Raw genomic sequence first — 13,734 nt, 5'->3', positions numbered from 1 at the left:
TCTCTCTTCTTAGACTTCTTGCGTGAAAATGTGCCCACCATTATACTTTGGACATCCTAAACCCTATCAACAAGCCCAAACCCCATCTCTCCTAAAATGCATTTATCTCTCTTTTTCATCAATGCTGGGTGTGGTACTGAATAGAACAATTGCTGAAGTGGTAATTGTTGATGAAGTGTTTCACACATTGGGAACGAGTTTTGGTCACCTACAACACAAAGAAATTGGGGGTTCTGGGTTGTTTCAGGGAACCTTTGATACCAAAGTTAGTATATCTTATTTAATGGAATTCCTTCAGAATAAAAGAATGTGTACGTATTTTTTTCCAATGTCCGACTTTTATACTAACTACTTAGTATCAGGGCGACATTTTGTACCCTGTGTTAGGGGGTCAGCATCTTGCTCACAAGTACCAGGCCATAGTCTTTTTTTTTTTTTTTTTGAAGAGATCTCATCTCATTAATAAACCAGAAACAATTTGTAACAGATGACTCTATGCTACATATATACATAGAGAGCTACGATTACACCATTTCTTTGGTTACAATTGATACTACACATGAAGGACAGGTTTCAACATCATAGGTATCCTCTGAACAGCTTAATGCTTCTTGTGCCAAAAGATGATCTACCACGTTTGCCTCACGAGGAACATGAGAAATGCTCCATTGTGCGCATGAGTTCAGTATTTTTCTTGCATCTCCCACTAGACATCCTCCCATGCTCCAGTCCAAGCCTTGTCTTTTAGTCAAGTCAACTACCTGTTTTGAATCTCCTTCTAAAGAAGCCTGCTGTATGCCCAACTCCTTGATGAACACTGCTGCTAGCAGTAATCCATATGCTTCTGCATCAAAAGGCCTCTCTCTGATCAAAAGGCCTCTCTCTGAAGGTTCTTTGAGCTCGGAGTGCACCTGCAACCTGGCCTATGTGATCTCTGACTATGACACCTATGCCAATTCTGCCTTCAACTGACCTTACTGCCGCATCCCAATTGACCTTGTAGTGGTTCTCAACTGGCTTTTTCCACTTGTGTGATTCTACCTGAGGGTTGTCCCTTCCCTTTCCTGAGGCTTGCAAGTTGTCTGTGTATAGAGTCAACTCTTCTAGAGCCTGGTTGTATACCTTGGTGGGATGCCTATGTTCCTTGCCATGAACAATCTCATTCCTCCTATTGCATATTCCTTTTGAGAAGACTGCCACTATCCCAAGCTCACTGGTGTTCAGCACCTCCACTAGACTAGACCATATATCAAAGAAGTGATCACTATGGTATGTCATTTTTTGAATCTTTCTAATGCTATGGTTCCATACATCCTGCGCAGCAACACAGCCCCATAGGGCATGGCCTGACGTCTCAGAGGCTTGTTTGCAAATACCACAAGAACTGTCTTCAACCACCTTCCTCCTTTTCAAATTTGCCAAGGTGGGGAGAGCCTCACTGCATGCTCTCCATATAAACATTTCGGTTGCTGGTGTGGTTTTGATCTTCTATATTGTCTTCCACACTTGTGTATCTTGTCTTCTACATGAGGGTTCCCCATCTACTTCAGCTTCCATTGACCTGTGCAGATGGTAGCAACTCTTAACTGAGAATTGACCATTGTTGGTATGTTGCCAAGTCATCCTGTCCTGTCTATCCCCAAGGCACACTGGTATTGCTTTGATTGCCTCTATCTCGTGTGTTGAGAATAATTCATGTAGTAGACATTCCTTCCAGCTTCTACATATTGGATCAATTAGATCATTTACTTGCTCACACCAGCAATCTTCTTCTCTTGGGGTGATAACTTTGTATGATGGTAGAGATGGGATCCAGTTATCCGACCAAATGTTTACACTCTGGCCATTTCCTACTCTCCATACCACTCCCTTTTTAAGGATCTCTAGGCTTGCATGTATGCCCCTCCAAGCAAAGTATGGTCTCGAGCCCAGCTGTGCTTCTAAGAAAAGCACCTTTTCCACAATACTTCAAAAGTTCAAAGTCCAAAGTCGTCCGATGGAGTGCTTTCTCTTCTCTGGTGAGAAGCAGTAAAGCTTCAGTGTCGTTGGCTCCCAACGGCTTAAGGTCTCACTATCTGTGAGCTTTTGTTTTACTTTGTTCTCAGTAGGCTCTATCTAGTGTCATTGAAGGAGTGTATTAGCATCCTGCCAAGTCTCAAAGGCTCAACTTCTGTCAGTCAAACTACTTAATTCTTGTGTTTTGAGGAAGCACACCAATGGAGGCACAGGACCTGACCAAACGATGGGAAAGGCTACAGCTAACAACGGAGGAAAGCTCACCTATCGAGGTGAAACTGGATGGGCCAAAGGAGAGGATCAGGATGGGGGAATACTGCATTGTGGGACGGGCTATGGTGGAGAAGATGGTAAATAGCAAAGCTTTTAGAACCACGATGTCACAAATTTGGAGGTTGCAAGGATGGGTGAAGTTCAAAGAGATAGGTGACCAGAGCTTCTTAATAGAATTTCAAGAACTGGCAGATAAGGAGAAGGTCTTGGGTGGTAGGCCATGGTTCTTCGACAGGTGCCTATTATCTCTGCAAGAAATTGACGCTAAGGTTTCCATTAATAGCATGCAGTTTCGTTTTGAACCTTTCTGGGTTCAACTGCACAACCTTCCACTAGCCACGATGACCGAGGAGGTCGGCATACAATTTGTAGAATCCATAGGACATGTTATCCGTGTAGATGCAGAGGTTGATGCACGTGCATGGGGTCATTGTTTAAGGGTGAGAGTGGCTGTGGACCTTCACAAACCCCTGCTTAAGGGCAAGTGGATGCTGTTTGAAGACCAAGAACATTGGATCTCATTCAAATACGAACGCTTACATAATTTTTGCTTCCACTGCGGTATCCTATACCACAAAGGTAAAAACTGTAACAGTATACGCCATGAACAACAAAAGGAAGACCAGGCCCCCCAACAGTATGGTCACTGTCTAAGAGCTCAACCCATGCATACAGATATCTTTAGTGTCCGTAAGTATAGTGGGTCAAAGGGTGGTGCAAGTGGTGGAGCAAGAGGAGGAGCATACGGTGGCAACAGCAACCAAGGAGAGCATGTGCCAGAGGAAGGATAATGGGACAGAGACGAGCCCATACCAAGCAACCATGCTGTGGAACATGAGGTGTCAGCGAAATTGAAGGAAACCTTTCCAGCGGGAAACTTGAAAAGGGTTATCCAAAAAGCAAAAGGTCAAAAGGCAGATGAGGAAGTCCCAACCTCTGAAATGATGACAGGTACACATCTAGAAACTAGTACCAAATTTCATTTAGATAGGCCACTCCCAAGTGTGCACGAGGCCCTTATACTGGACACTGACAATGAGACCCCACTGCCTCAGACCTTTACTATAATGGAAATAGATCGAGTCAAACAAAGTCTAGTTCAGGTAAGTACACATCCGAAACTAGATACACAAGATGGAACCAATGAGGAAAAGAACACAGGTGAAGGTTTGACTAGGAGGAAGGTTGTTAGCTCAGAGGTCATGAAAATACCTGCTACACAGATTAAGGGTCCCATTACCAGAAAATGGAAAAGGCTTGCCCGAGGAGAGGAATCTCATGGATGTTTATTAGAGAAAATTCCTTTGAATAACATAACCAATATTTGCCAAAGGTCAGAATATAGGAGGGGATGTAAAAGAGGGAGTGAAGAAAATAAACAAGATACTAAAAGAATCAAGAGGCTAGGTAGGGACCATGAAAACAAAAACCAAGTGGCAGAGGCTGGGAGCCAGCCCTGCCAATATCAATGAGCATTATAGTGTGGAACTGCCGATGGCTTAGGAACCCTCGGCCAGTTAGAATTCTTAAAAAACTAGTTAAGGACAAGTGCCCCAACCTAGTCTTTCTAGTGGAAACAAAGACTGGGAGACAAAGACTAGAAAGTGTAAGAAGGAGCCTGAGGTTAGATGGTTGTTTTGCAGTGGATAGCGTGGGACTTAGTGGTGGGATTGCTTTATTGTGGAAAGAGGAGTGGGAAGTTACAATTATTAACTACACCCGTTGGCATATCAGTGCACTAGTTAAGGAAGAAGTTAATGGACAAACATGGCAATTCACAGGATTTTATGGACATCCAGAAACAGCAAAAAGAAAAGGGAGTTGGCAATTACTTGAAATGTTAAAACCCCCCACACCTATGGCCTGGCTGTGTGCAGGAGACTTCAATGAAATCCAGCACCAAAAGGAGAAACAAGGGACTGCAAGTAGGCCTTATAAACAGATTGAGGATTTCAGGAGGGCAGTCGAGTTCTGTGGGCTCCAAGACCTCTACTCACTGGGACAAAGCTTTACTTGGTCCAATAACAGAAGAGGAAGGGACTTTACAAAAGAAAGAATTGATAGGGCAATGGTAAACAAGGAATGGAATGAATTGTTTAGCTCTGGCACTTGTACTGTTCTAGCAGCAGTAAGGTCTGATCATTCCCCTCTATGCATCAGCAAACATAAGGAAGACAATGGAAAAAGGAAGAGGAGAGTGTGCTTTAGATACGAGGCAGCTTGGGACCTAAAAGATGAGTGTAAGAAAATAGTAGAAAAGGCTAAGAAGGCAGATAGAATGAGTGGAGGAGGTGGCAACTCAGTACGACTAAAACTTGAACTATGCAAGAGGGGTTTAATGCAGTGGAACCAGAAGGAAAAAGTGCAGACTCAAAAGGATATTAACCAGAAACTGGAAAAGATTAGTCATCTCTAGGAGACAGGCAGTGGGGAGCACATAGCAGCCATGAAACACCTTCAAAAAGAGGTTGAGATCTCAGTGGAAGTAAATGACACGAAACAGAGGCAGAGAGCAAAGCAACACTGGATGAAAGTTGGGGACAGAAACACTACATATTTTCACCTGCAGGCTAATCAAAGAAAGAAGATAAATACCATTAGAAATGTTCAGGATCCACAAGGAAGGGTAATAACTGAGCAAGAGGGTATTGGTGAGGTCTTTACAGACTTTTTCAAATCTTTGTTTACTTCTTCCTCCCCAACTAATCTTGAGGAATGCTTGGTTGCCTTAAACACCACTTTAACCACTGAGATGACAGAATGGCTCCTTAATCTTTTCACCCGAGAAGAAATCCCTGGTGCTGTAATCCAAATGAATCCTTTAGGCTCTCCTGGGCCTGATGGATTCCCAGCATTCTTTTACCAAAAGCACTGGACAGTAATAGGCGAGTAGGTAAGCCAGTTTGCACTACATGTTCTAAACCAATGTGGTTCCTTAGCTGAGGTAAATGGCACGCTTCTATCTCTAATCCCAAAAGTTAAATGCCCCACAAGAGTGACTGAATACAGACCCATCAGCCTATGCAATGTACTGTACAAGATTGTCTCAAAAACCCTTGCCAACAGACTGAAATCCATCCTCCCCAACCTCATATCCCCTAACCAAAGTGCCTTTGTACCTGGCAGAATCATTTCAGACAATGTATTAGTTGCTTATGAAGCTCTTCACTCCATGAGTACAAGAATGAAAGGAAAGAAAAGGAGTATGGCCCTCAAGTTAGACATGAGTAAGGCTTATGATAGGGTAGAATGGGGCTTTGTGAAGGGTGTTATGTCAAAAATGGGCTTCCCTATCAAATGGATCAACCTAGTTCAAACATGTCTTAATTCTGTCACATACTCAATCCTAGTTAATGGGACACCACATAAAAAGTTCTTTCCCTCAAGATGCATAAGACAAGGTGACCCTATGTCCCTCTACAGCTTCATTTTATGTGCTGAGGCTCTCACCTCATTACTGAACCAAGCTGGAAAGCACAAAGAGATAACCCCAGTTCAGATAGGAAGAGGCCCCATCACTGTAAACCACCTCTTTTTTGCAGATGACAGCCTCCTTTTTTGCCAAGCAAACCCAAAGGAACTTATTCACTTGCTTGATACTTTAGCTGTGTATGAGCAGGCCTCGAGTCAAGTTCTTAACAAGGAAAAATCATCAGTGTTTTTCAGTAATAACACTAAGCAAGAGACCAAAGATCAAATTCTGCAGCTGGCAGGGGTTAAGACTAATGGGTCATTTGAAAAGTACTTGGGGGTTCCAACTTGTGTTGGGAGGAGAAAAGTGACTGCATTCCACTCCTTAGTTGACAGAACATGGGCCAGAATTGCAAATTGGAAAACTAAGCACCTTTCAAGTGCAGGGAAAGAAGTATTACTCAAGGCTGTTCTACAGGCCATCCCCACCTATACCATGGGGATTTTCCTACTTCCAGACTCGATTACAAGGAAGCTGAATCAATTACTAAGAAAGTTCAGGTGGGGCTTTAGTGAAGACACTTCTAAAATACAGTGGGTCAGCTGGGATCAGATCAGCAAGATTAAAGAGGCTGGAGGCCTTGGTTTTAGGGACTTCAGAAGTTTTAACCTGGCACTTCAGGCCATAGTCTTTAATACGATGTGGTTCCCTGGGTAGTGCATTAACAGCATGTGGGTGGAGCAGTCACTTCCCTTACACTTCACTAGGGGCAAAAGTGTTGTCCACGTTCTCCATCCACTTCCCAGATCTGATCCTTCGGTCTTTCCATAAGGTGTTCCTACATAAGGGTGTCGGGGCTGGCGAGGTCTTGTCGGTCCACATCAACATGTTTCCTGCGCGGATGTAACCCCCTCATTCTTCTTGTACAGATCGTGGGCCAGTTGTATTGATGGTTCTCGAGCCCACTAGTTGGGCACAACTTGGGGCAAAGATGGGACCTTAGTATCCCGATCAAGCCCAACCCATAGGGGGTGCAAATATCCCCTCTAGTAATAGTCTCTCTCCTCGTTTATATTTAAAGTTTTTTTTTTATTTGAATTTCTGCGACTTGGATTTGCTATTTGCACGTGATTATATTTATGTGAAAGAACTGTGTATTGGTTAATTAGTAACATGATTATATTTGAATTGTGTAGAATGTCGCTGGATAATTTCACCATGCATTTAGTCCACTCGTACATGATAATGGGTTTGGACCCAAAAAGTTATGGGTTTGTATTCAACTTACAAATTTAAAAAGTTTTCGCGAGGGGAAAGTTATTGGTAGAATTGGTCTTGGTGACTTGATCGTCTGCTTGCATTGCAGGCCGAGTACCCTCTTCTTCCCTCTCGACAATATGATCAAATCTAACTTCCCTTTGCCTCTACGCTTCATGTAATTAATTCAAACATTTGTTTAAAGCCTTTTTATTTTAAAAAATAATATTAGATAGAGTCTTACATTGTGTACATCTCATATACTCCATTGAAAATATGAGATTTGCATGCTCTCTAATTATAAATATCATTTCCCTTTTTTTAAATATTTTCTAATCAAATTCTAAAATATTCTCCATAATCACGTACTTTTATTTTAAAAAAAAGTAAAATCTATGTCCTTTTATTTTTAAAAAGTAATTTTTGAGCATAATTTTAGGGACCAAGAAGAAAAACTGTACAGATGAGTTTCCTTAGTTTCCTCCTAATTGAAAATGAATAGAAATTATCCTCAATTGTCTACCAAATTAGATGATTCAATTTTAGAGAGACAGAAACAATATTACGTGGGCTCTACAAAATTTAATATTGCTACTGCTAGAATATTTGGACAATATGAATCTCACATAAGTATTTAATATTATGTTTATCCTTATGTACTAAACTATTCAATTTGCCAAGATTCTTTAGACCATATGACATAAGACCTAGTCTCTAAATGAGAGAAACACATTCGACTCACCCTAGCATAAAAAAGAAAAAAATCGATTCAATTCGGCAAATAATTGGAGAATATCTCAATTGATTGAAAATTAAGAAAAGCTATTACTTCTGAAAAACTACATGTATCCATTTTCGCCACAGGGAAATATTGAATAATCTCATACTCCAATTTCTTAATCTTAATTGTTGGTGAAAATACACAATAATATAATAAAAATTACAATAAAATTAATATTTAAACAAAATCAATTTAGACTGAGACATGAAAATCTCACTCTCTGTAAGAAGATTCAAGCCATCTGTGATATATAAAGTTTCAAATTAACCAGTACAATAAAACTCCTCTTGACACTCCTCTAAGATACAACGGCAAAACTGATCGTTGTATAACTCGAAGCAACTCTATACAAATAGTTGAGTCCAAAGCTTCACTAGTGAAAACACTTCTTTTTTATCTATACAATTCTCAAAAGTATCTACACACTTTATCTTTTTTTTTTCAAATTGAATTGAGGTTGGCTTCCATAGTTAGTGGTTTATTCCATAGTGACGCTCTTTCTTTTCCATATGAAAGTGTTGTGTAGCTTTTTAGAAGAAGAAAAAAGAAAGAAAAAAAAGTAGACGGTATACACGAGATTCTGAAACTGGGCACTAAAAAGAAACGGCTTCCAGCAACTAGAACCATTAACACATGAGCCAGTAAGAACTTAAGTGACAAAATTAAAGAGAAAATATTCAAACAGCTTGGTTGAAGAACGGAAGATAATGAGCAATTAAAATTGAGCAACGCTCAGCCACTTAAAACATATATGTTAATGAGTAGAGCATTGCTACTCATAAGTCCCATACACTACACAATTCACATTTTTTTTTTTAAATTTTTTTAATTTTTTTTTAGATTTATTTTTTTTAAACTAATTCAATTTATTTATTTTTATTATTCATATACCAAACATTTGATAAAATAAAAAAAAAATAAAAAATGGATGGTGTGTGGTGTATGAGCTTATATTTAAAATTTTTCTAATGAGTATGCTCAATTTCAAATGGCTCCGTAATATATAGCACTTTAAAAAAAGGTTAAAAAAACTCTATTTATTAAAAAGAAAAAAAAATGCTAACATTAACTCACTCCTGGTAGCATATTACTATATTAGTATCTTGGCTAATCTCATCCCACAGTTTTCGTCATATAATCTTGTTTCTGGTTGAATAATAACAGAAGCTTAATAGCTTATGGGCCTTTTCGGAGGATAAGCCGATGGCTAATTGTCGGCTAAAAAGTAATTGCCATTGTGGTTCAGAATTCACTTAAGAAATGATATTTATAGCGCTAGAATTAGGTATAAATACTGCATAATTTTTTAAATAAAAATAATTAAATAGGAGATTTATATAAATAAATAATTTTTTAATCATAAATTTTTATATTTTTTAAAAGAATTATACGATACTTACCCTCAACAAATTAATCTAACATTACTTCTCACTTTAACTAGAAAATGAACGTGGGTAACATTTCTAGCTCCAATAATTTACTTCTGAAAAATGGGTCCGGCCTGGTTACTCGCTTTTGGTTGGAGGCCTTTATTTATGCCAAAAGAAAAAAGTTATAGTCTTAATTCTTTAACCCCTTAGCTAGGTGTACCGATTCAGTTTAATATAATAAAATAATGATAATATATATATTATAGTATATTATAGGATAGAATATAGTGATATATTATAATATATAATATATTGATATATTATAGTATATTATAATATATAATGATATAGTATTTGTCAGAATGCACAGCGAAAAGTACTTCAAGCTTAGCTTAAAGAAATGCTCCACAAGTTTTCTCTTAGTGGTAAAGTGTACTACGTAGTTATAAAACTAGAGTAACACTTAACAAATCCACAGCCTATAAACTATTTCAAGAGAGAACAAGTGAGAGAGATTTTCACTATTGTGATTGATGCACCAGAATCAAAAGGAGAGGGGCTATATATAGCCCCCTACACGGCTGGCCTTTAAAGGCCAGTCTTCAATACGCTGGAAACGCATGGCTTAAAGCCATGCGTTTCCCGACTGTGTAACGCATGGCTTTAAGCCATGCGTTATAACGCATGCAATAAAAAGGGGGGTCTGCCAGTGTGGGTGCCCCCTCCATTTAACATCTCTAACTCGCACACAGTGGGCATGACCCTAGGTCTGCATCTCTCTAATGTTCTCAATCTTGTTCACACAAGTAAATAGGCCATGCGAACACCAAGCATATCTTCAGAAAGGTGGGAGTACATACACTAAATCTCTCCTAGAGAAGACTAGCATAATAACATCCTTAAAGTGTTTGGTTATGTCCTAGACTCATTCGATCGCATCAGTTCAAGCATTTTCGAAACCCTCTTGAGTTTCAGAAAACTCAGAACAATGCTTGACTATCTCTTAATCATTTCAATATGTTCACAACCTTAGTCGCTACCAGTATGTAACGTCATAGTTTGACGTCAGCAAACACTATCGAAGATGCGATATCGAAGAATCTTCCCTTTGCACTCATATCATTCAATTTTGGTCAAACCGCTTTCCCAGCAATGCCTCTTTAGACCGTATTAATCATGGCCATAGACAACATGCCAAAGTAGCAAACATTATAACCTCCATCTTGTGACATAGTCAAAAGTAAAGGACACTTAAAAAATGAGACTCACACAGTGAGAAAGAGGGGAAGAATTTACTCACTTACTCATTTGGTCGAATAAGCACATGTAGTATGAAACACATGCTACGGTGGATTTCTCTTTCTTAAAGAGCATATGTCTATATCAACACCGTACAGATCTTAGTCTAGCCGCTCCTTAAGCGTCTAACCCGAGTTCCTCTATTTGCTCGCCTCCAAGGCGTCAAAGAGGATCTCACATCTGGCTAACCACAGGCTACATAGGTTGTGGGGTAACCCATGCATAGTCCTCTCATTGGACCTGATCTTAGCTCTCACTAAAACCGACATATCTTTGTGTCATCTAACTTTTCCATTTGGACAAGTATCTTAGGACACAATGTCTCATCTCTACTCGCTTCTCGAGCGCTAGAGGCGATCGCTCGTGTGAGTGAGCCGATCTAAGCCTGTTGACATATCTTGTGTGTGAATTAGAAAGACAATACGATAAAGACAATAACTGAATCATATTGTATTGATATTAATATCCCAAAGGAAAGGTTACATCTCAATGTCATTTGAAACACAAAAAACATTTACAGTCTACGCAGTCCTATATTCCTAACATGAGCCTCAAAGACATCTCTTGCTATGGGCTTCGTTAAGGGATCAGCAACCATGCGACTTGTAGAGAGGTGTTTCAGAACCACTTCCTTTTGCGCTACCATGTCTCTGATGTAGTGATATATGATATCTATGTGTTTGGTTCTTCAATGGTACTTAGAGTCCTTAGCATATGCGAGAGCAGCCGTGCTATCGCAGAATATTGTCACCGGATCTGAAGAATCCGTGCCAATGTCTAAATGCTTGAGGAATCTCCGTAACCAAACAGCTTCTTGAACCGCTGCAGAACAAGCTATGTATTCTGCCTCCATGGTGGATAAAGCTATATAGGGTTGTTTCTTGCTGCTCCATGTAATGGCGCCATTATTGAGCAGAAAAGCATACCCAGTGGTTGATTTACGCTCATCTAGGTCACTGCCCCAGTCGGCATTGCTGTAACCTTTTAGTTGTAAATCTGAACCTTGATAGCACAGCACATAGTCTACAGTTCCCTTAAGATATCGCATAATCCTCTTGACTGCTTTCCAGTGAGCCAGTCCGGGGTTAGATTGGAATCTACTCACTAAGCCAACTGCATAGCATATGTCAAGCCGAATACACATCATTGCGTACATCAGACTACCCACAGCATTAGCATAAGAGACACGGGCCATCTTTTCCTTTTCTATTTGAGTCTTAGGACATAACTCTTTAGATAAGTTCTCGCTTTTTGCCACAGGGGTGTCAATGGGTTTACATTCATTCATTAGGAAACGCTCGAGGATTTTCTTTATGTAAGTCTGTTGGGACAAACACAAAAGTCTCTTTGAGCGATCTCTGTAGATCTTAACTCCCAGAATGTATTCTGCTTCACCCATATCCTTCATCTCAAAATTGAAGGATAACCACTCTTTTGTGGTGACTATTAACCCTTTATCATTTCCAGCTAGTAGTATGTCGTCAACATATAATGACAACATAATGAAACTCTTCTTGGACCTTTTGACATAGACACAATAGTCCTCTGTGATCATCGTAAACCCATTTGAAAGAACGGCTGGATGGAATCTGAGGTACCATTGCCTAGATGATTGTTTTAGGCCATATATTGATCATTTGAGCTTGCACACTTTGCGCTCTTGACCTTTGACCACAAAACTCGTTGGTTGATCCATATAGATCTCCTCATCTAGTTCTCCATTGAGAAATACTGTCTTAACATCCATTTGGTAGAGTTCCAAATCCATATTTGCTACTATAACTAGAATTAGGCGAATTGAAGCAAACCTCACCACTGGTGAAAAAGTTTCCTCATAGTCTATACCCTCCTGCTGGGTATATCCTTTCGCTACTAAGCGAGCTTTGTACTTATCTATTGATCCATCCGACTTGCGTTTGATTTTAAGAACCCATTTGTTCCCAATAGTCTTACGCCCTGTAGGTAGATCAACCAGATCCTAGACCTGGTTTGTCTTCATAGACTCAATTTCATCATTAAGAGCTTTCATCCACTCATCTTTAGTAGAAGATGAGAGAGCCTCATGAATTGTCCTAGGCTCATAATCATCATGCGGAGCTACCATAAAAGCTTCCCCTTCAATCTCAAAACGACGACGGGGAATACTTTCACGTGTGCTTCTACGCGGCTGAAATTGTTGTGATTGATTGACAAGCGATGTGCTCCCATTCGAATTTAAGTCCCTTTTATCATTTGTAGGAGCTTGAAGAATTTCTTCCTCATTCTCAACTAAATGCCTTGGAGCACTTTCCTCTTGTTCCACAATCTCATGAAGTTCTAAACTCTTACCAACCTCACCTCTACTTGGAAATTCATTTCAATGAAGTCCACATCTCGTGATTCAATCTCAGTTACACTTCCATCAGTTTGTTCACCTATTAACACATACCCTTTAGAGTGTTCTGAGTACCTTATAAAGATACACTTCTTCCCTCTAGGGCCTAATTTCCCATGCTTATGAGAAAGATCATGAACAAAACCCGTTGAACCCCATGGCCGCAAGTTACTCAAATTGGGTTTCTCGCCGGTCCATAGTTCATATGGTGTGGAAGTTACTGATTTGGAGGGCACTCGGTTAAGAATGTAGGCAGCAGTCAAAAGTGCATCCCCCCAAAAAGAAATTGGTAGGTTTGCTTGCGCCATCATTGACCTAACCATCTCAAGCAGTGTTCGATTTCTCCTTTCTGCCACGCCATTTTGCTGTGGCGTACTCGGCATCGTTAACTGTCTTTTGATTCCTTTTTCATCACAGAGCCTTTTAAATTGCTCAGAGAGATATTCTCGTCCTCGGTCAGTTCTTAGAGTTTTTAAACTCTTATCTAATTGATTCTCAATCATTCTTAGATATCGCCTAAAACATTCCAATGCTTCAGACTTATGAGAGATTAAGTAGACATGACCGTAACGTGAAAAATCATCTATAAAAGTGATAAAGTAGACACCTCCGTGTCTTGCCCTCACACTCATTGGACCACAGATGTCTGAGTGGACTAATTGCAGTGGAAAAGATGCCCTAGTGGCTTTTCCAAACGGTTTTCTCTTAGCTTTTCCCATTAGACAATGTTCACACGTGGGCAAGATGACCTTAGCGAGATTGCCTATTAGGTCTTCTCTATCTAATCGAGTCATTCTATCTTGCCCTATATGGCCAAGCCTAGCATGCCATGTGTATGAATCCAAATTATCAATTGATGAAGAAAGAAAAGCAATAGATTCATTTATATTAAAATAAACCAAATCCAATATCATAAAACCGTCTTGAAGAAAAGCATTGCCATAAAACACAT

At 39.8% G+C, this 13,734-nt stretch overlaps 2 protein-coding genes across 2 annotated transcripts; both read left to right on the top strand.

The window, feature by feature from the left end:
* Positions 1–2,216: 2,216 nt before the first annotated feature.
* Positions 2,217–3,080, top strand: LOC122304523. Its single transcript, XM_043116797.1, has one exon. The coding sequence runs from the start codon at positions 2,217–2,219 to the stop codon at positions 3,078–3,080; it is 864 nt and encodes a 287-aa protein (XP_042972731.1).
* Positions 3,081–3,757: 677 nt separating this feature from the next.
* Positions 3,758–4,705, top strand: LOC122304522. The gene has a single exon (XM_043116796.1). It carries the CDS (start codon positions 3,758–3,760, stop codon positions 4,703–4,705), a length of 948 nt encoding a protein of 315 aa, XP_042972730.1.
* Positions 4,706–13,734: the final 9,029 nt, after the last annotated feature.

Source organism: Carya illinoinensis, chromosome 3 (genome assembly GCF_018687715.1).
Source record: "Carya illinoinensis cultivar Pawnee chromosome 3, C.illinoinensisPawnee_v1, whole genome shotgun sequence".
Taxonomy (NCBI): domain Eukaryota; kingdom Viridiplantae; phylum Streptophyta; class Magnoliopsida; order Fagales; family Juglandaceae; genus Carya; species Carya illinoinensis.
Note: the sequence above shows the minus strand (reverse complement) of the source record. Positions and strands in the feature narration are given on the sequence as shown.

Bases quoted from the DNA above. Each gene is read 5' to 3' on its own strand.
- LOC122304523 (XM_043116797.1), top strand. From the start codon at position 2,217: ATGGAGGCACAGGACCTGACCAAACGATGGGAAAGGCTACAGCTAACA.
- LOC122304522 (XM_043116796.1), top strand. From the start codon at position 3,758: ATGAGCATTATAGTGTGGAACTGCCGATGGCTTAGGAACCCTCGGCCA.